The sequence below is a fragment of the Musa acuminata genome, chromosome BXJ2-6 (genome assembly GCF_036884655.1).
Source record: "Musa acuminata AAA Group cultivar baxijiao chromosome BXJ2-6, Cavendish_Baxijiao_AAA, whole genome shotgun sequence".
Lineage (NCBI taxonomy): Eukaryota > Viridiplantae > Streptophyta > Magnoliopsida > Zingiberales > Musaceae > Musa > Musa acuminata.
The window spans coordinates 6990279-7010131 of NC_088343.1; the positions used below are offsets into that span (position 1 = coordinate 6990279).

General features: G+C 41.9%; 3 protein-coding genes across 9 annotated transcripts; 1 reads left to right on the forward strand and 2 right to left on the reverse strand.

The window, feature by feature from the left end:
* Nucleotides 1-629: 629 nt before the first annotated feature.
* Nucleotides 630-2893, reverse strand: LOC103987225 (probable WRKY transcription factor 31). Its single transcript, XM_009405465.3, has 5 exons — nucleotides 2476-2893; nucleotides 2291-2383; nucleotides 1724-2209; nucleotides 1529-1642; nucleotides 630-1437 (listed from the first exon to the last, which is right to left on the reverse strand). Exons 1-5 carry the CDS (start codon nucleotides 2782-2784, stop codon nucleotides 817-819), a joined length of 1623 nt encoding a protein of 540 aa, XP_009403740.3. The 5' UTR covers nucleotides 2785-2893; the 3' UTR covers nucleotides 630-816.
* A 1140-nt stretch (nucleotides 2894-4033) lies between these two features.
* LOC135614511 (GTPase activating protein 1-like) lies at nucleotides 4034-10017 on the reverse strand. 6 transcript variants are annotated; one of them, XM_065111956.1, is made up of 6 exons: nucleotides 9894-10017; nucleotides 8749-8973; nucleotides 8048-8141; nucleotides 4882-5981; nucleotides 4568-4663; nucleotides 4034-4477 (listed from the first exon to the last, which is right to left on the reverse strand). In XM_065111956.1, the coding sequence occupies exons 4-6, from the start codon at nucleotides 4993-4995 to the stop codon at nucleotides 4187-4189; spliced, it is 501 nt and encodes a 166-aa protein (XP_064968028.1). In that variant the 5' UTR covers nucleotides 4996-5981; nucleotides 8048-8141; nucleotides 8749-8973; nucleotides 9894-10017; the 3' UTR covers nucleotides 4034-4186. The 6 variants fall into 6 exon arrangements, with proteins under 6 accessions (XP_064968028.1, XP_064968027.1, XP_064968030.1 ...); XM_065111955.1 differs by having other exon boundaries at nucleotides 4034-4663; XM_065111958.1 differs by lacking the exons at nucleotides 4034-4477; nucleotides 4568-4663 and adding an exon at nucleotides 6978-7177 and having other exon boundaries at nucleotides 4995-5981; nucleotides 8749-8914.
* A 2938-nt stretch (nucleotides 10018-12955) lies between these two features.
* LOC103987227 (myosin-binding protein 2) lies at nucleotides 12956-18037 on the forward strand. 2 transcript variants are annotated; one of them, XM_065111960.1, is made up of 4 exons: nucleotides 12956-15333; nucleotides 15517-15639; nucleotides 15761-17125; nucleotides 17462-18037. In XM_065111960.1, exons 1-3 carry the CDS (start codon nucleotides 13497-13499, stop codon nucleotides 17107-17109), a joined length of 3309 nt encoding a protein of 1102 aa, XP_064968032.1. In that variant the 5' UTR covers nucleotides 12956-13496; the 3' UTR covers nucleotides 17110-17125; nucleotides 17462-18037. The 2 variants fall into 2 exon arrangements, with proteins under 2 accessions (XP_064968032.1, XP_009403743.2); XM_009405468.3 differs by having other exon boundaries at nucleotides 12957-15333; nucleotides 15460-15639.
* The last annotated feature ends 1816 nt before the right edge of the window (nucleotides 18038-19853 follow it).

The window sequence follows — 19853 nt, forward strand, 5'->3', positions numbered from 1 at the left end:
GTATATATACAGCTTGGAACGGCTTGGAAAGACTAGGAATATCTGTGGCAGGAGGTGGTGTGGGATACCAAGTCCATGTATGACAGTGAAATGCAGTGAAGCCAATGTGGGGAAGGGAGAGTGCACCATGTCAGTGCTACGGCAGTGTCAAAACTGTAAGAGATCAGACGGGCCACTTCTTTTTTGGATATGATGTTGGATGAAACATAAGATACCGGTTCCGTTTGTCTGATATGATGTTGGATGCATTCGGTAGAAGTCCCACCATGACTAAGACCTTGTTTGCACCGCAAAGCAGTCCAAGAAGAACGTGCGTAGACTCGCAGAAACTAGAATAATGCTTCGTCCATGCCGAATCCAATGACTCGTGAAGTAGCAAAAGGAAGCTGATTGGAACAACCACACAGCGAGTCTTCCATCCATGACTACACCTGTTGGTATTCGCTATTCCGTAGACGATGCGGCACCGGATCCGGTCCGAGGCATCATTCAATGCCGCGTCACTTTGATGTGGTCGGTCGTCGCATCTGTCTTCGCTTCCTCTCCTCGTGTGCTCCACGGAGGCGGCCATCCTTTGACCCACCCCATCAAGAGAACATTGAGGATTAGATGGAAAGAAAAAGGAGATGTGGACGTGTATGGTCTTTATTGATCCGATGCTGATGAGTGAACGAAATGGTGACAAGAGTGGGGAAGCAGTTTGGTCTTCGATCCTCTAAAATAGTAAGCAACGAGAGAAAGAAAAGGAAAGAAAGTATGATTGGTTCTGTTTATCGCCACGAAACAAAAGAAGCCAGAGCTTGAGATGGTCAACTGTTATTGGTACTGATCCGGTTCTCGTCGTTGCTTGCTGCAGCTGGTTGTGTTGGCACTACTGTGGCTATTGTCATCGTTTCCTGTTCGATGATTGCCGGCGCCGCCGATGATCGAAGATATGGCCGCCGCAACCGCTGCGGTGAAGTTGGGGTCGGCCGTTATGACCGCGCTCACTGTATCGGCCAGAGAAGGTGGCGCGACGGACTGGGCCTTTGGGTGCGCCAGTTGGACGGGATCCATCTCCGGTGACATCTGAAGGCCGGAGAATCTAGACTGGTTCTGTAGCGGCTGCCCGAAGACCTGCGGCAGCAGCGGAGCGGCGCTCGGGAATGGCAATTGGAACTGCAGAGGGCTGGGACTTTGGGTGAGGTCCAACGTCACGGTGGGGAACGGCGCCGAGGCTGATATGCTCGCCATGCTCGACGAGCAGGGGAGAACGGTTCTTGCAAGGAAGTTGGAACTCATCGGCCCGTCGGCGCTCGGCATCGACCCCGATACGAGCATCGACGCCGCGGCGGAAGTGGTCGACGCCATCGGTATGGCTGCCGGCGGGAGCGGATGGCTGTGAGTGCCCTCGTACGTTGTGATCAAGATCGAACGGTCGTCGGCGCACCTCTGTACCTGTTCATGGATTCTCTATGTTCAGCTCCGCACAATTGGTTGTCCGATTGTCATGACATACAATTGCACCGACGAAGAAAGGGGAAATCACCTGCTTGCGGACCGGACACCCGGTGGCCATGGTGCATCGGTAGTAAGCCCGAGGGCAGGGATTTCCTTTGGCCATCTTCTGTCCATACTTCCTCCACTGGCATCCATCGGTGATCTACCTTACGAGAGAGAACATCCATCACCAATCTAGATTTTTTGTGCAGATGCATCACACCTACAGCGTAGAGAGCCTTACCGTGGGAGCTTCAGACCTTGCTCGAACGGACACACGGGCTTTTCTCATGGTGGCGTCCTCGGCTCGCTCGGCGGACTTGGAAGGAGCTAATCTGGGTGTTTTGTTACTGTTCCAGCCATGTTCTGCTCTATCATCTTCCCTGACATGCTTCTCATGATCGAGTGAAACTTCTGTGTGGCTTCGCCGCGACAAACACGGGTCCCTGCTCGTGGAAGAAGAGTGGGATGGCTCATCGATATCCCCGCCCGGTCCAAGATCCATGAACTGCCGCCCCGGGACCACAGCTCCGTCATGCTCATCATGGCTCTTCTCTTCCATCTTCTTGTTCTCTGGTCCCTGTGGGTTTCCGGAAGTGCGTCGTTGTTGCGTCAGCGCGACGAGCTGCATCTGAAGGGCGTTGTAGTTGGTGGTCAACTGGTTCAGCATCAACCTCAGCTTGTTGTTCTCTTGGTTCATGCGCGCCAGCTCTGCTTGGACGGCGGTCAACTGAGACAATCAAGCGCGGAACCCAAATCACTTCAATCGAACGCCATGGTTCGGATGGACAATTAGCCTTATCGTTCTTACCTCGCTCTTGCCTTCTTTATCGTCCTCAGGTGGTGACATCCCGTCGTCCACCGTCGACAGGTCGCTGCGCGTGTTGGACAAGTGCAACCCAGTCTACACAACATGCAAATCCAAAACCTTGCGATCAATACCTTCTCTTACATGCATGCAAAATAGAAACTTGAGGGGATCGAGTTCTGACTAACGTTGACGGAAAGGTCTTCTCTCTTGATACAAAGGCTCGGCACCTTGAGGTCGAGTTCCGGCGCGGCACAGCTCGTCATCGTCATCTTCTTCTTCTCGTTCGAGAAGAAATCCATCTCGCTGATGACGACGGCCCGGTTCTCTCTTGGTGGCGGCGTCGATGCTTCCGCCACATGAGCATCCTTGAAGCCGACGCCGGAGCGGTGATGGTCGGAGTTCATCGGCTGATTTTGGTGTGAAGGAGAGGTGAGTAAAAGGGAGGAGGCGGTCGCCAACGTGAGCCCTGCTGCCGCACTACCTCGACCATCCATATGCAGCGACTACGAAGGGAAGGTATATATGGAAGACGGAAATCGCTGACCGAGGGGACAGGGCGGGCAATAAAGAAAGGCCGGCTTGTGCGTGACGGGAGATGGTGCGTCAGTGGGGGCCACCGAAGACCGAACAAGAACGAAGAAAGAAGAAGATGAAGACCCCGTCGAGGATTATTATACGGACAGAAAGAAAGAACGAAAGAATCACGATCGACGAAGGTAAAGAAGGAACGATGGGGGAGGGGGGGTGGTGAAGAGCGAGCAGAGGCTGTTGGGTTTGGCGAGTCAAAAGAGTGCGAACAATAAAAACGATGCCATGAATGCCGTCTCCGATAACCCCGGCGAGCTTCATGTTGGAGAAGCTGTCAACACCTTTGACTGGACCCACTCTACCCTTCCATCTCTCCCCCTTCATCCTTCTCTCTCTCTCTCTCTTCAGACTCAAAGACCGTGGGGAAGAATTTGTGTATGTGTAGAGAGAGAAGAGAGAGAGAGAGAAATATGCTAGAGAGGCGGTGGTTTGACCGCAGGCGAGGCGCGCTCACGGGCGGCCACGAAGGCGAGTCGTGGACTGGAGACCGCAAGCCGCGCCCTTCTCGTGAGCGCCATTAGTTTGACTCTGAGACAGAGAGAGAGAGAGAGAGAGGTCCATCCTGTTCTGGTGTCGAATCATAAATCCTCCCACTACATTGGACGTGTTGCAATCCTTTCTTGCATGAATCATGGTTTCATCACACCAGAGTTGGAAGACAAATTGAAACCTGGACAAGAGACTTCCAACATGGGATTCATTGCTGCCATGGACATTGAAGAAACAGTCGGAATGGACGGCATAGTTTGATGCTGAAGTCTCGCTTGTCGTTGCATGCAGATGCCAAAGATAAAGGAGAATTCTGACTTTGTGGGTGCATTCAAATGACCGGAAACATTAAACATTAATGAAGTGTCGTTGACACAACCCTTTCCTATCTAGAAATATAACTACACATGACAACATTATGACGACATTGATAGTTTACGTGTTAACTCCCCCAGTCTAATTACGATGTGCTTTTAGTCCTATTCATTTTTAGATCTGTTCAGTCACTCAAATATCATTTGTTATGACTTGACCCAATATAATGATAATAGATTCACTTTATGTATCTCTAATTTCCTCTCACTATTTATATAGATTTAAGATAAAATCAAGTATGGAATATGGATGTGGTAACACAGATGAGAAAATAGACAAATGTGACGGCACTGGTACACGAGGAGGAGACTTCATTGCTGAGGCTGAGCATTGTTTCACCCAGAAATCTGTACATTTACCTCAGTAGCAGATCAACAAGGCAAAGTATGGAGAAGGATCTGTAGGAGAAATTAAGGAAATACATAGTAAGGCAGAGGAAGGGTTCTACAAGCCCTTAGCACCTGGAATGTCGACCCACTGCAGCTGCAGCTCGACTTCACCTCGTTCCACATCTTTGAGCCTGAGAGCGAGGTCTTGCGTCACCTGCCCATGGCACCACCGCACAACGCTCTCTTCCGCCAAGCAGTTCTGTCTGCAGGGCACCACCTTCCGTATTATGGTGCCCTCGGGAACGCCTTGCGGGTTCATCTTCACGGCCTCCAGAAATGGGCGGATGTCGAACTCCGCATGGCCCATGGCGTCATCCTTGGTGAACCGGTCCTTGTCGAACACTTGCTGCACGCAGTCACCGGTGGAAGATGATGAAGCATTAATGACTGGGAAGATGAAATATAGTATCGCTCGAATTCTTAGTTTGGAACACACAAGCCTGACTGGAAGTGAAGGATCCTCGATGCATAGTGTCAAGTCTTCGTTCCAAACAGGATTAGTATTCTTTTTTATTACTCTGGTCTTCAATTTCTGCAGCAAGATGAAGAAGAATGAGAAGAACAACCGAAGAGAAAACCACTAGATGCATCATATGTTCTGGATGGCTCGGCGGCAAAGAATGATGCCAGGTTTTGATCAGTATCATGCAATAACCATCATACTGCAGCATCGAAAGGTTGTCAAGAACTTGAAACGCCAAAGCTAGCAGAACTCAGAGGAACAGGAGAGAAGAGATTGGGGAGGAGAACCTGTTTGCCCATCCGGAGGACGACGTAAGGGTCGCTGGTGGTGACATCTCGCACGGCGAGGTTTACGCCTCTCGCCACCCGCACCCTCAGCAGCCCCAGCAAGTGCTCCACCATCACGCGCCTCCTCCTCCTCCCAAGCCGCTATCGGTCTCCCACCACCGCAAGAGTCGAGCTGCTCATATAGAGGAAGAGAACGAAACAAAGGAGGTGGCAGAAACGTGCCAGCAAAAGAGAATACTACTGCAACGCACGTTCTGATGCTTCAGTCTCTTTTATATATATATATATATATATATACTCATTTTGGTATCTGTACAACAATAAAAAAATTATAGCACAGGAAGAAATAAATGTAATACAACAGTATGTCTAAATCTCAATATACAATATCCAAGTTCTTCCTACAGTTCATTCCCCTTCAGTTTCCGCTTTCAAATTCTGAAAACCAAAAAAATACAGTTCAACTTGAAACATTCTAACAGAGTATAAATGAATCTTCACAAAAAATTGCCATGAACAAGAATGAATAGCCTGATAAGTTGCAGACATCCGACGTAAAAGAAGAGAAGAAAATTATGAAAATTTTATGAGATAATTGGAAGAAAAGCCAATGACATCTTTAAATCATAGCAAACTCATGGCGGCACAAAAATACTTGATCGGTGCTAATTGTTCAATTTTTAGAATAGGAACCACATACAGAGATGCATTTATCCGTCATAGAGCATGTTATTGGTTTAGTGACAATATCTGTAGATCAATTGTTTTCTGTAAGCAAAGCGTACCATCTTCTGAAAAATATAATATACCATGGCTGCCCCTCGATACAATGCCACTGAAGAAAAAACTAGCCTGTCGAAGAAAGAAGCACTGGAAGAAAAAAATCTTCAAACTGAACCAATTCTTTGAAGAACAAAAAGAAACTTGCAGCCTTATGCATTAAATTTTGCTCAAAGCATGTGACTTGAGGGGAAACATGGTTGCTGAAATTTAAGAATCTTCAAACGAACTGATGGATCCTAAGAGAATCCTCAAATCATTGATGTCATCAATCACTCGCATGTATTCTGATCTTTGATTATGTATCTCAGCATCCAATGCTGCAATCATTCAGAAATTAATGTTTGTATTAGCATATGACAAAGTGAGTTGCATGTCTGCTTTATACTAAGATATTAATTACAGAATCATAATTTTAACTTTTAAAGGCCAATGTACCAGAAATTCATCTAAACACAGAAAGTTGACAACATAAACTATCAAATAATACAGCTTCAGGGATTTCCATCAAACACACTGTTGATAAAGGAAATAAAATAAAGTCCTTATGAATTATTGATGCTCTTTAAAAATTCAGCTTTGTGAGCAAATATCTTCGGTTCAATTACATTAGCTCTTAAACAGCCCCTATCATGTTTCATTTCCACTTCTTTGCACTTCCAAATGGCTAGCAGTACCATGTGGCAGTATCAAACAACTTAAAACACTGTTTTCCAGCTTTAACATTCCATCAATTATCGTTAACCTTTATTTCCATTATGGCATGACCAAATTACTAGTCTCTGTCATCTTCATATTAGCCTCTCAGCAACACTGAACACAAATTTTTGAAGTTATTTCAGATATAAAAGTTATCTGTCCTCCACCACAAAACTCAATGCAATGTATAGCCAACTTTCACCACAGTCCCATGGTACCTACGTCATGTAATGTTGTGTTTTCAAGTTGTGGGCCAACGAAGAGAACAATCCTATCTCTATGGTGGGCAAAAACCATCACCCATAGTATGACTCACAGTCCAAATAAGCTGTAAGCTTACGAATGAACCAGAATAAGGATCCAGTAGTCTCATCTTGTGGCTCGTGCAACGTGAACCGTCTTTAGCTTTAACCAATATGTATTTGAGTCTTAGTTTGATTAGTGACAGTCATGATTAACAATTTTCTGGAGCAAAAGGCAAGAACTGGGTGTCACAAGAAACATATATTACCATAAAGAGAAAAAACATAACAACAAATAGTGTAGAACTTTTACACCTATCACAGGTAGGATTTAAGAAAGAAATATTCTATGACAAGAAATGATTAACTAATTACCTGAATTAGACTTGTGAATTTCTTGAAGAATCTCTTCAATAAGTTCCTCAGTAGAATTTTCTAGGGCAGTCATTTTCTTAGTCACAGTTTGTTTCTCATTTTCAAGTGCCTTTTTTTCTGATAAAAGGCGACTTAATTCGTTATTTTTCGCAATTGTCATATCATCTTGAAATTCACAACATTGAAGAATGAACTTTTCCCTAATAAAAAAAATATAAAAATCAAAATTTGACCATACAAGATTATTCACTGATCACATTCTTGAGGGATCAAAATAAAGGTACAATTCTGATAATAAGAACATAAAAATTTACATACATTTGGAACTAATATTATTCGATCATCTGGAAAAGGCAACACAAGGAACGCATTCTTAAGATGGCTTATCAATCAAATATACGATACTAGAATGAACAAATATGGCGTTAGGGACATAAAAATCTATGAAATTTGAAATCAACAGTAAAGGTACAGACATAGTCATCATAGTTATTCAAGGAATATGTCAAAAGTGGACAAAATAAGAATATGTATCGTAAATGCTTAGATAAAAAAATGCTAACAATATGCTGAATGATTAAGGACTACTCTCATGTTTAAGATGCTTCGGTGAAGAGAGAAGCGAACCACTAAAAAATTTACCATTGCAAGCACTTAGTTGAAAATATTTCAGGTTTCATAGGAATCATGACAAGGGAATTTTGTTGAACAACCTCAGCTTGCAGTGTCTGTGTCATTTCTTGGGTTTCCAAAATCCTAGACACTCCAAATGGCAAATCCAAGAATTCGAGTAGAAACATGAATATAGACATGTATTGTCAGTTTTTCAATGAGGTAAAACTAATGTTCTAGTTCATCTACGTAATAAATACTGAAGACATTTTATAACCTTAAGCTCATTCTGTAATTATGGTTCACTATCTGTTTTCCGATTGAAGAGAAAAGATCATGCAGTTTCAAGATAATAAAAAAACAAATAAATGGCAACAGAGATGAACTAAGAATGATCGATTAAAAATCTCCATACGTAAGAACATATATAAGTTGCAAATGAAGATTCCAGGAAATACCTTTTATCATAAATTCTTTTCTCAATGATATCACGGTTAATCTTTAGAGATCCTGATTCCCTTTCCATTGATTCTGCAGAGGCCCTTGAAATGGCTGTTCAGAGAGAAATATCAAGTGTAAGCAAATGAATATTTTATAATTTTTCTTATGCTTACTATAGTATTCATATTTCAGGTTTTGACAATAGCAAATCACCAACAAGCAAAATTTAGGACAAGTTAAAAGACAACAAACTTAACTAGTTAAAAAGAATAAGTATCAGAGTAACTAAAAATGGCCCCTTGATGTGCCCCATGCGATAGGTAACAGCTGACAGTCAATTGACTTCAGTCTTGTGCCAATGAGGGGACTGGAACCACTAAAATAAAACGAGCATGGTGGAAGACTATCCAGACTTGATCCACCATGAGATCCAAGAGTGTACTGGGCTGTATGTGGCAATATAAAAAGGATGTCAGAATTTGTATGTGAAAGATAGTTATACCCAAGGAGTCTCAGCAAGTGTGCTGGGCACCTTACTGAGATATACATTTTTGTTTCAGCCCCTGAATGGTACAAGCACAATACTCTATTCGTTGTCAAACAATAACTCTAGGCAAGAGAACCCGGAAAGTATGAATTAAAAGAGACATTAGTCTAAATTAGTCAGACTAACTATAAATAAGAATATGAGGAAAACATCATAAGCACAAACCATTACCAGCTACTTGGATTGAAGCTTCAAGCTCAAAACCCCTAACTGTTATGATCTTTGACAACTCACATTCCCTCATGGTATGACCATCTTCAATTTCAGAAAGCTTTAAAATTTCTGATTCAATTTCTCTGGTCCTCTGAATAGTCTTCTCAATCTCTTCATTGACCTACTGAACACCATTCAGAACAATCCATTACTATCTTGAAAATAGCTTGTCAGTTTTGCTTCCTGTCCAGGAAAACAAAGATTCTGAGACAAACTATTATAGTTTATAAGAAATATTAAAAAAGCAAGTTTACAAGAGAAGGAAAGTCAAAAAAAGCAAGGAATTTGGCAAATCTGGATGCCACAATTATCAAATGGCTATTAGTATTCTTAAATTTAACATGACATCGCACCGAGTCATCCGGTGGTAACAACGAATAACTAGTTGAGTTACAATCAGCAAAGAATGAGATCTAACCAACTAAATGTTGCGCCTAGTTAGAAACAATATCATAAAACATCACTAACATAATGGGTTAATTTGACATCCAGGATTGCTGAAATATTGAGGCCGTTTACATATTTAGGTTGGTTAAGATCTATTAGACATGGCCGGTCTATTGAATCCAAGAATGCCTTTACCTCCTAGTCAGTTTTAGTAATTCAACCTACCACTCAAGTCACTTGATTTCTTGCATTTTCGATTTCAAGAATTATGAACGAACTAGAAAAATGCTCTTTCCAACTATTCTTCTTCTTTGGCATTACCAATCAAGCTTGCTAGATTTGTGAGTCGTAGAACAACTTTTCCAATCAAACGTAAACGAAAGGAACACAAACGAAAATGCTATATCAGGTTGCTTGCATCCGTAAAGCTGCCTCATAAATATGGTGAATGACCAAAGCATATCACTTACCTAATATCGTAAGATGCGAGGATTTCTCCAATAACAATTCATCATACTGTTTAACATCAGAAATTGAACCCGTAATCCACCAAACAATAATCGGGAAACCTGTTCAGGTTCTGGTTTGGTAGGTTTGTCTAGGATATGGAAGACCTAAATCGTCCTGGATGGAGAGATAAAGCGACAAAGAGGCAAGGCGATAGATGTTTGTTGAATTGACTTGACAGGAGAGAGAGAGAGAGAGAGACTCATCACCTGGTCGAGCATGTCCTTAAAAGAGGATATCTCGCGAAGAATGGCGCCGGCGTCCTCCATCGTGTTCGACATGTCGATCACGGGAAGAGCGAGGAAAGGCGAGGTCAGAGCCCACTGACTCGGGTGCGCTTCCAAGGAGATACGCCCGCTATGTGTTCGATACAAATTCTTTGGGAAATTTCCGAAAAAGCCCTTTCATTTTTCCTTTTCCTCGCTTAAGTTATCGTTCTATTAGTTTCTGTTACTTAAAAGCAGTCTCCTCGCTGGCAGCTGACGTGGCATAAATAGAAACGGATAGAATAATTCTCAAATAACAAAAAGAATTAATCAATTTACCCAAAAATCCCTTAGTAATCCAAATAATATTCTTATATTTAATTTTTACCAACAACATCTTTTTTATTTAATATATGGACGATGTAGTTGAATCAATTTGTTTGATGCCAAATAGATTTGTGGGTTAGTTCAGTTTGATCCAGTTATCTCGATGAATTCGAGTCTATTGAATCTCGGATTTTGATGATGAAACAAATTGATAAGTGTTTATGATTTGATCTGCGTTTTGAGTGACGCAATATGCTTTGATCAGGATGAGACAATTAAAGTATGAAGAATCATGTTGGGCCGGGAGAAAACATGTCAGAAGATTGGATGTCGAGCCGGTGAATTGGTCGACGTATCGACAGAAGGCTTTAGGGCATGGATTCGGGCATCGGGCCAAGAAGAGCGAATATTGAGCCAAGGATATCGAAGTTGCAAAGTCAACTAGCCGATTGGGCAATAGGCCGCAAGAGAGGACGATGCACCGAAGAATCGGACGAAGCGTCGATGGACCAATGACATGTCGGACAACACGATTCATGCTTAGTAATAATTGTCTAGATCGAAGTATGTTTTACATGTGCAGGATTAACTACGATAATAAGGCATAAAGCCAAATGAAGTCTCGGAGTCAAGGACGCGATTTCGTTGGGAGTTCGAGAGTTCGTCGAAAGTTCTATAGGAACCAACCGAGAAGTCCAGGAGCTTGCCGGAAGAAGCTCGTCGGAACTCGCCAAGAAGATCGTTGTGAAGTCTAAGAGCTTGTCGGGAGTCAACTAGAACATTACCGAGAGATCGTCAAAAGTTCATCGAAAGCTCGCCGGAAGAAACTAAGACTTACAGACTTATTTAGCTTAAGTATGTCTTAGATTTTATAATTAGCATGTAATTGGATTTGGAATTAGGCAAACCCAATTATGGGTTAGTTGGGCCCATGTAAGGACTGTGTTGGACCCAATAAGAGGCCCAAACAATGACCTAAGAGGTGAAACCATCGTGACACAATCTCCGAGACTATGTCAGGCAGTGGTACCGTCAGTCTGGGTAGTGGTACCGCTAGTTTGGGTGATGATACTACCCCTGGCAGGGTGCTAGGCAATGGTACCATCAGTTTGGGTAGTGATACTGTCCAGCACAACCTCCCAGGCAGTGGTACCGCCAGACTGGGCGGTGGTACCGGCCAGTGCAGTGTTAGTGTCAAACTAACACTGCGATGGTACTGCCCAACATAGATGGTGGTACCACTCGGACCCAGGAAACCCAGGATGAGATGTTTTTAGGTTACAAGTTTAAATCAACTTGAAGCTTACAAATACCCCTCTCATCCCTGGTTAACATACACGAGCACAGAGAATTTAAAGAGGGTAAAACGCTGTTGTAATCTCTTGTGAGAATCCTCCTCTTCTAGTCTAAGTGTTAAAATAGTTTGAGAGAGGAGTGAGTGCTTGTAAGGGTTGTCTCCTAAACTCGGTAAAAGGAGAAGAGGGGTGTAAGAAGGAAATTGATTTTCGCCTATTAAAGAAAGATCGATAGTGGATGCCGGTGGCCTCGACGAAAGAGGAATAAGAGGAGTAGATGTAGGGCACGATGATCGAACCACTATAAATCGATTTGCATTTCTGTTTTACTATTTATCTTAACTGCAAACTGCCTTCCTTGCTTTACATTAACTGCACTTTTGTATGCTTTCAATTTAAAGATCTTTTTGAAATGATTTTCGTCGAAATTAGATTTTATCATACGAAGGTTTTTCAAACCGACGTAATTTTTACCACTGCACTAATTCACCCCTCTCTTAATGCCGACTCTTTTCCTAACATAATCAAATCCATTAACTCATGAATCATTTCTTTCTCCTTTTTTTCCACGAGTTCCTCATTTCTCTTTCTTGTTTTTTCATCGTATTTTATTTTTAATTATCTTTTATTGTTCCCTCCCTCGTCTCGTTCTCATTTGCCTCGAACTCTTTACGATTTATCTATAAAATTTATTACATTTGAGTTACACTCGAGTAATAGTTAAGTTATATTCATTCATATAATTTATTAAAAATATATTATTTTTATATCAAAAGTATTTTAAATTTATCATAAACATTTTAGAAGCATATTTTAGTAAAATTATCAAAGTTGTGATAATTTTATTTTAAAATTATTAATTTTAAAAAAAAAAGATAGATGATTTAGTTTAAGTTAGTTCGGTTTGAAGTGCCACTAAAGCCAACATAAAAAATTTAAGATATAAGATTTTATGATTAGTTTTATGAAGAATAATTTTATATAAAAATTAATATATTTTAAAGAATATCTTAAGTTTTTTTAGTTTCGTAATAATTTTAAGATAATTTTATACCTTAATTAATCCATTTAGAGCTGAACGAGTTAATCCATTTTTATGCACGATTACTAACCCAAAAAAAAAAGAAGAAGATAAACTTCATCACCTGCCCTTGACAATGTGGTCAATCGTGACTGTTATTTTAAGTGAGTCATTTCATCAAATACTCTGTCTACATTTTCTACCATCTTATACGTTTGACTTCTCTTGAACGAGGCGATACGGTACGTCACTGTCTCGGGATGCCAAACCCATCTGATACGTCAACCGATCATAACGAAGGGTCTCAACAGTCGTCCACAAAAACGACGGCGACCGTCTCGTCGCGCAGTCATTTCCGTGCTGCTTTCTCGTTCTAATAATAAACGAGTGAATTCGCGTGTAGTTTTCGAGGTATTCCCCACCCCGCTCCCTCCTTTGACGAAGGGGCCAATCCGTGCCATGTTTCGACGCAGCTCGGCGTGCTCGGTCGCGCGACGATTCCACAGCGCGCCTTGGAATTCGTGGGCCAGGAGAGGAGGAGGAGGACGTCAGAACTGAGAACTCCACTTCGACTGCAGGTTACTTGTGCCAGACCAGAGCAGAGAGGTGAACTCGCCACGGTGGGTCCTCCCCACCGTCAGATCCAATTCGTAGGCGGTGGATTTTGTCGCGGAATCACGGCGTCGCCATGTGTTTAGAATCCAAAGCTGGATTTGATCGAGTAATCCGGTCGGCAGCTTCGTTCGTTCTCGCTTTGGTTTGGGGATGGCCAAGATAAAATTGGGCGCTTTCATCTTCTGCTTTCCTTTTCCTGTGTCATCTTCCTCTGTCTGACTTGAACATTTCTTTCTTGATCCTTCCTTCGGTCTTCTTTGGGCGGCTCCTCGTTTCCCCGGTCTTCTGCGATCGCTATCCGCATCTACATTGGCAGTTCTCGACGCATCCGGGAGCACCACTCCGCCTATGTTTCTCTCTCCATATAAACGAAAGAGGAAGATCCGTGTATCCATGGCGGCCAACAAGTTCGCGACCGTCTTGCACAGGAACGGCAACAAGATAGCGGTGGTACTCGCGCACGCCGTCCTGGAATGGACCCTCATCCTGCTGCTCCTGCTCAACGGGCTCTTCGCCTACCTCATCGCCCGGTTCGCGGACTTCTTCGGCCTCAAGCCCCCCTGCGTCTTCTGCTCCCGGGTGGACCACTACTTCGAGCACCGGGCCGATGGTCGCGGACGCCGCCAGCGTGGCGCCTGCCGCGACCTACTCTGCGACGAGCACGCCGCCGAGGTCGCAGGGATGGGTTACTGCGCCCGCCATCAGCGGCTGGCGGAGGCCGGGGATATGTGCGAGGACTGCTGCCCGTCGTCGTCGCGGCCCGTGGAGGCCGCGGTGCTGTCTTGGATGAAGCGGAGCGAAGAGGGGGCGAAGGATCTGCGGTGCTCGTGCTGCGACGTCGTCATCGAGAGCGGATTCTACTCGCCCTACCTCTTCTTCAAGCCTTATTGGGACGTGTCGGAGAATGACCAGAAGGGGAATTCGGTTGAGGAGATTGCGGTGGGCGATCGCGAGGAGGGTTTCGAGGAAGACGCCATCTTTGGTCGAGAAAAGGTGAAAAAGTGGGAGTTGGTACCTCCAGATCCATCTGATCGATGCCATGAAAAGGAGGAGGATGATGATGAAGAGAAGGTGGGAAGAAAGGAGGCAACGTGCGCTGCCGATTCAGAGAGGGCGGCGGAGGAACAAGAAGAAGAAGAGGCCCTCATCCAATTCTCCGACGCCTGCTGTTTGGTAGACGACCCTTCCTTTGAAGTCCTCACTCGGCGTCTGGGAAACATATGCGATGACGATGAGGAACGGTTGGTTCCGGTACAGCTGATCGACTCTGCAACCATGACTAAGAGCCCTGCTTCGTTTGTGCTCAGTAAACAACGCCAGCAAGAGCTTGGGCTTGTTGGAGGGGAAAAAGATGGCGGGGTAGTCGACATCGGAAGCATCGCAGAGGAGAGGAAACCGGTGGCTTTCGCTGCAGAGAGGACTGATGCCATGGCTCTTGATATCGGGAGCATTACAGAGAAAAATGGATTGGATTCTTTTACAAAGATGGCTGATATTGTTGAAGTGAATCCTTTGGGGAATGTTGGAGCTGTGCAAGAAGCAAAAGTTCTTGATGTTGGATGCGTTATGGAAGAGGTGAAACCCTTGGCCTCAGATGCAGGGAGTGATGATATCTTTGGAGAGAATTGTTCTGTTGATGTTGCAGCAGACCAACATGCTGATGATGTTGACATGAGAAGCATGGCGACAGAGGTCTCTGCCGGAGAAGCAGCTGATACTGTTACGGATAATTCTTCCGACATACACGAAGCTCAACAATGTGCCATGACTGTTGATGAAAGAAGCATATCAGAGGAAAAGGCATTGCCCTCTTCTAAACAGAAAGCTGATACAATTGAAGAGAGTTCTTCTGAGATGGATGGAGCCCAACAACTCACCATAACAGGAGAGGAAAAGGCATTGGCCTCTTCCGAAGAGAGGGCTCATACCATTGTAGAGAATTTTTCTGAGATGAATGGAGTTCAACAATGTGAAATCACTCTTGATACAGGGAGCGTCTTAGAAGATGAAAAGATACCATTGTCTAGGATGGAAGGGGATGATATCGTCAAACAGAATTCCATATATCTTCGTGCTTCATCTGATCATCAAACCATTGCTCCTCAAGCAACATCAGTTAGATCACTTGAAGATGTTGTTCAAGTGGAATCATTAAGGAGCGCAGAAGATCTTCCTGAAACAAAAGGTAAGATGATTCACTTTAGGAAAGCAATTTTAGTCCTTATTTTGTTGATATAGTTAATCATATTTTATGTGCTTATCAATATTGCTATCTTCTTGTTGTAAACATACATTTTATTGATGACTATAGATTTTGAAGAAGACAACAAATTGATCGATGTGGACACTGGTTGTGGAATATCTACAGGAAGTGAGATATGCAACCAGGAAAACAGTGATCATGCACATCCTCTTGAACCAATTTTATTGTCAGAAAGATCAAAAGATCAACTTTCAGAGAGCTATAATGAGATGACTACTATAGACCAAGGTACCAGCTTCAGATCATCCCTTTTATGAATCTTCAAGATAATCAAAATTTCATTTTTATATGACCGCACGGTCATACGCTTAACTCTTATGTGCTAATTATTGCCTCCTCTTTGTTGAAGAAATATTGGTTACTGAAACTGAACCAATGGTGGTGACTGCTGCACAAAGGCCAGACCATGTTGCTGTGTTTGCAGACAATAATGAGATTGAGGAGGAGAGAGTACCTGAGACGCCAACTTATCTTGATGGTATTCATGGTTTAATTAAAAGTTTTTTTCTTGGAAGGAGAGAATCGGGAACAGAGTCTCTAGATGGAAGCGTTGCAGGTGAGTTTGAAGGATGTGATACATTGACCGTAGATCAGCTTAAAGCTGCTTTGAAGGCAGAACAAAAAGCTCTGAGTGCATTATATACTGAGCTTGAGGAAGAGAGAAGTGCCTCTGCCATTGCTGCAAACCAAACAATGGCAATGATAACCAGGCTTCAACAAGAGAAAGCTGCCATGCAGATGGAAGCATTGCAATATCAGCGGATGATGGAAGAACAGTCAGATTATGACCAGGAAGCATTGCAACTTTTAAATGAGCTGATGATGAAGAGGGAGAAGGAGAAACAAGACTTGGAGAAGGAGCTAGAAGTGTACAGAAAGAAAATTCTTCGATACAAGGCCAAGGAGAGGAGACAAACCGCAAAGCACAAGGTCAATGGTATTGCTGGAACATTCTCTACTTCATCAAGTGCTGAAGACAGTGATGATCTCTCCTTCGAGGTCCATGAAGGGAACGGGTTTGCGTATGATCCTGATGAAAACAATCAAAATACTCTTGTTGATGATGTGTTAAGTTCAGGGGCAAATCAAGGCACTGCAACGCATACAATCACACTTAGGGAATCGTTGGATGATTTTGAGGAAGAGAGGCTCTCAATACTTGAGCAACTCAAGGCATTGGAGAGTGAACTTCTGACATTGGATGATGAAGACTCTCATGATTCAGATGCCATAGAGCATATTACGGATGAAAGTTGTCATGTTTCAAATGGAAATTATGGACCTTCATGTGATGATTTACATGACGATGCAAATGGTTTGTCAGTTGATCTAGAGGCTAGCAGGAACCTACATGGTGAACAAAGATCCTCGGGTTGTAACGGGAAGAGGCTTCTTCCTCTCTTTGATGCCATAAGCGAGGAAAACGAGGCGGCAGTTGATGCTTCCACTAAAACAAATTCAAATCTTGCAGAGAAGCAAAAGAAGCTTGCAATTGTGGAAGAGCTTGATAACATCCACGAGAGACTGCATGCCCTCGAGGGTGATAGAGAGTTTATCAAACATTGCATCGGTTCCTTGAAGAAAGGAGACAAGGGAATACATCTTCTTCAAGAGATATTAGAGCACCTTCGTGATCTGAGGAGCGTGGAACTCCGAGCGAGGAACTCGTGCAATGCTCTTGTTTCATTGATGGCTTAGTATGCAAACGATGAAGGTAATTTGGTTCGTCTCATACCTTCAATCATCACATTCTTTATGGTACAGCCATAAGCTGCTTATTCATCGGACTTGAGTTACGGTTTGCTACTTGTAACAATTTTCCTCTACAATTGTACTCTCCACTCCATTCGACATAAAGAAATGTGCACCTAATAGATGTTCCACATGCATTCACTCACACTCACACCTAACGCAAAGGACAAAGACACATAAAATGTCCCCCTTCTCGAAGCCATCTATCTGTCTGATATTATCATTATGGCGACATTGATTATAATAGCTTTGAAATCATTGTACTGCAGCATTAATTCTGAATTAATATCTTTGACAGATGGAGGCTACATTATTGGAGTGTGTTCCAGCGAGGAAGATGGTCACACCAGGTGAAATTGAGCTCCTGATATCTGTATTTTGTTGGTGTCTTTGTAAGTGTATAGAAGCAGACAATGGATGGAAGCTGCTTCTCCAGGCTAAGTTTTTTGTGGGCCATTTCTCTGTTTTGTTTCCTTCTATTTTTTTTGTTGTAGGGGTCCATCACCATTGCTGTGGAGCAAAGGGGGATGAGGCAAAGAGGGGTGGTTGGGCAGCCACTCACAATGTGATTGTGGCAGAAATCATAGCTTCCAAAGCTGTACAAAGTCATATATATATATATATATATATATATATATATATATATATATATATATATATATATATATATATATATATATATATATATATATATACATATATATTCCAGTGCCAGCTCCAAGTCCAGGTATACAGCAGCATAAAAGAGAGAGAGAGAGAGAGAGAGAGTTGCATTTGTTCTTTGTTTTCTTTAACTTCTTTCCTAGAGAGGGAAAGTGGTAGTTGTATGATGATGTTTGAGGAAGGATTTGAAATATATATTACATGTTTTACATGCAGTGTCCCTCAAGGACAAGATGTGGTCCTTGAGAATGTCTTTTGATACTTTCCACATGCAATTAATTAATTGTAAGCACAGATTAGTGAGTAAATGATGCTCCATAATGCTCACTAGTTGTTCCTATCAAGACCACAGACAACCTGGCCGCTTATTACCTAATCTCATGGTTGGCCCACCAAAGGAATAGGTAATGCCATTGGGGTTGTCTTCTCATTGCTTTCAGAGTTGTGCACACCAAACTCACTGTTAGGGTTTGGGAAAGAAGCTTGGAAGAGAGTAGGCCTCTTAACTTTATAGAGAAAAAGATACTAGAAGATTAAATATAATTATTATTATTCTTCACCACCTTTCTCTCACCTTATATATATATATATATATATATATATATATATATATATATATATATATATATATATATATATATATATATATATATATATATATATATAATATGAGTGAGTTTTAGAATTTGGGAAGAATCAATATATACAACCTGATTGTTGAATTCAATATTTGAATTATGATGTCATAATGCAAATGAACAATCTAAATGCTTGTGATACATCAAACTTATAAAGTATTATCCAATGAAGATAGTGATATAATAGTTTGAATTATATATTAATGAAATAAAAGGGAAGATTTGATAGCATGATATGTTCCCACATAGTGACACAATTTTGACCACAAAATGACACATGTTTAAATTGTTAAGAAGGAACACTTTTAGCAGATGAAACGTACCAATTGCTTATATGTTTGGACTCCTTATGAATCATGTTTTGCTTTAGAATTGATCATTGGTGAGTCAAAAATATAAATCATTTCAAGGCCATGGTTGACCCGATACCTATTTTGGTGGTGGATGATCAACTTCACGTCCACCATCAATCATCATCACGATTCTTTTCGCGTGACGTGCATCAAAGAATGTGTACAAACACAAACAAATTGTTTCAATTAATACTTTACCATCATGTAAAGTTAAAAAGGATTTAGAATCTAATATATACTTTTTATTTTAAATAAAATAATAATTTGAGCATTAAAGGAATCTCGTCGGATGCTTCCGATATATTCGTAGAAGACTTCTCGAGAGTTCATGAGATAACTCATATACCAACCATAATAATTCCTTAATAAAGAATTGATCAAGTTGACTCGACCCTTTCATTTTAGAGTGATGATCGAATTTTCCACTAACAGCTCATTAGGGGTTTGGTTTTGGGTTAAGGCATTGTGACATATAACTAAGGAAGCCCAAAGGCCCAACTTTATTTGGTGAACTAAACAAGCGTTATATTCTTTATCTAAATACTAATAAATTATGTTATAAGTTTATATTTAGTGATGTCAATGTGATAGGACACGACGAGAAATGCTTCTTCTATTATCATCCCCTGTACTGGGAATCCTTATTAGGGGTGGAGAACCTTTGGTATTTTCGTATCTTCATAATTAATTCATTCATTCAATTTAAGAAAATAAAATTACCATTAAACTTAATTAATAATATTAAAATTTATATATAATAAATGATAAATATATTTAAATATAAATAAAATCAAAATTATCATGGGAGATTAGGGGAAGATAGAAGAGGATCAAGAAAAAGCAATGGGAGAGGAGCCTACAACACGACAACGAATGAGACAGGTCGTAGGGTGGGTGGGGATGATTGCGATGAGGGGGTGGGGGGATTATGACGAAGAGAAAAGTAGAAAAACAAAGGAAAGATAAGAAAATGTGTGATGGCAAAAAAAAAAAGAATACTAAAGAATCATTATTTTTATTCACTATTCATCATTTG

What these genes read in the sequence shown, in the direction of transcription:
- LOC103987225 (XM_009405465.3), bottom strand. Translation starts at nt 2,784, where the DNA reads ATGGATGGTCGAGGTAGTGCGGCAGCAGGGCTCACGTTGGCGACCGCC. An exon ending in ATAAAGAAGGCAAGAGCGAG is followed by an intron (nt 2,210 to 2,290) that starts GTAAGAACGATA and finishes TGATTGTCTCAG; the next exon opens with TTGACCGCCGTCCAAGCAGA. An exon ending in CAAGGTCTGAAGCTCCCACG is followed by an intron (nt 1,643 to 1,723) that starts GTAAGGCTCTCT and finishes CTCGTAAGGTAG; the next exon opens with ATCACCGATGGATGCCAGTG.
- LOC135614511 (XM_065111954.1), bottom strand. Translation starts at nt 9,965, where the DNA reads ATGTCGAACACGATGGAGGACGCCGGCGCCATTCTTCGCGAGATATCC. An exon ending in AAAAGAATTTATGATAAAAG is followed by an intron (nt 7,178 to 8,047) that starts GTATTTCCTGGA and finishes TTTTTTTATTAG; the next exon opens with GGAAAAGTTCATTCTTCAAT. An exon ending in AATTCACAAGTCTAATTCAG is followed by an intron (nt 5,982 to 6,977) that starts GTAATTAGTTAA and finishes GAATGATTGCAG; the next exon opens with CATTGGATGCTGAGATACAT.
- LOC103987227 (XM_009405468.3), top strand. Translation starts at nt 13,497, where the DNA reads ATGTTTCTCTCTCCATATAAACGAAAGAGGAAGATCCGTGTATCCATG. An exon ending in AGATCTTCCTGAAACAAAAG is followed by an intron (nt 15,334 to 15,459) that starts GTAAGATGATTC and finishes TGATGACTATAG; the next exon opens with ATTTTGAAGAAGACAACAAA. An exon ending in GATGACTACTATAGACCAAG is followed by an intron (nt 15,640 to 15,760) that starts GTACCAGCTTCA and finishes TCTTTGTTGAAG; the next exon opens with AAATATTGGTTACTGAAACT.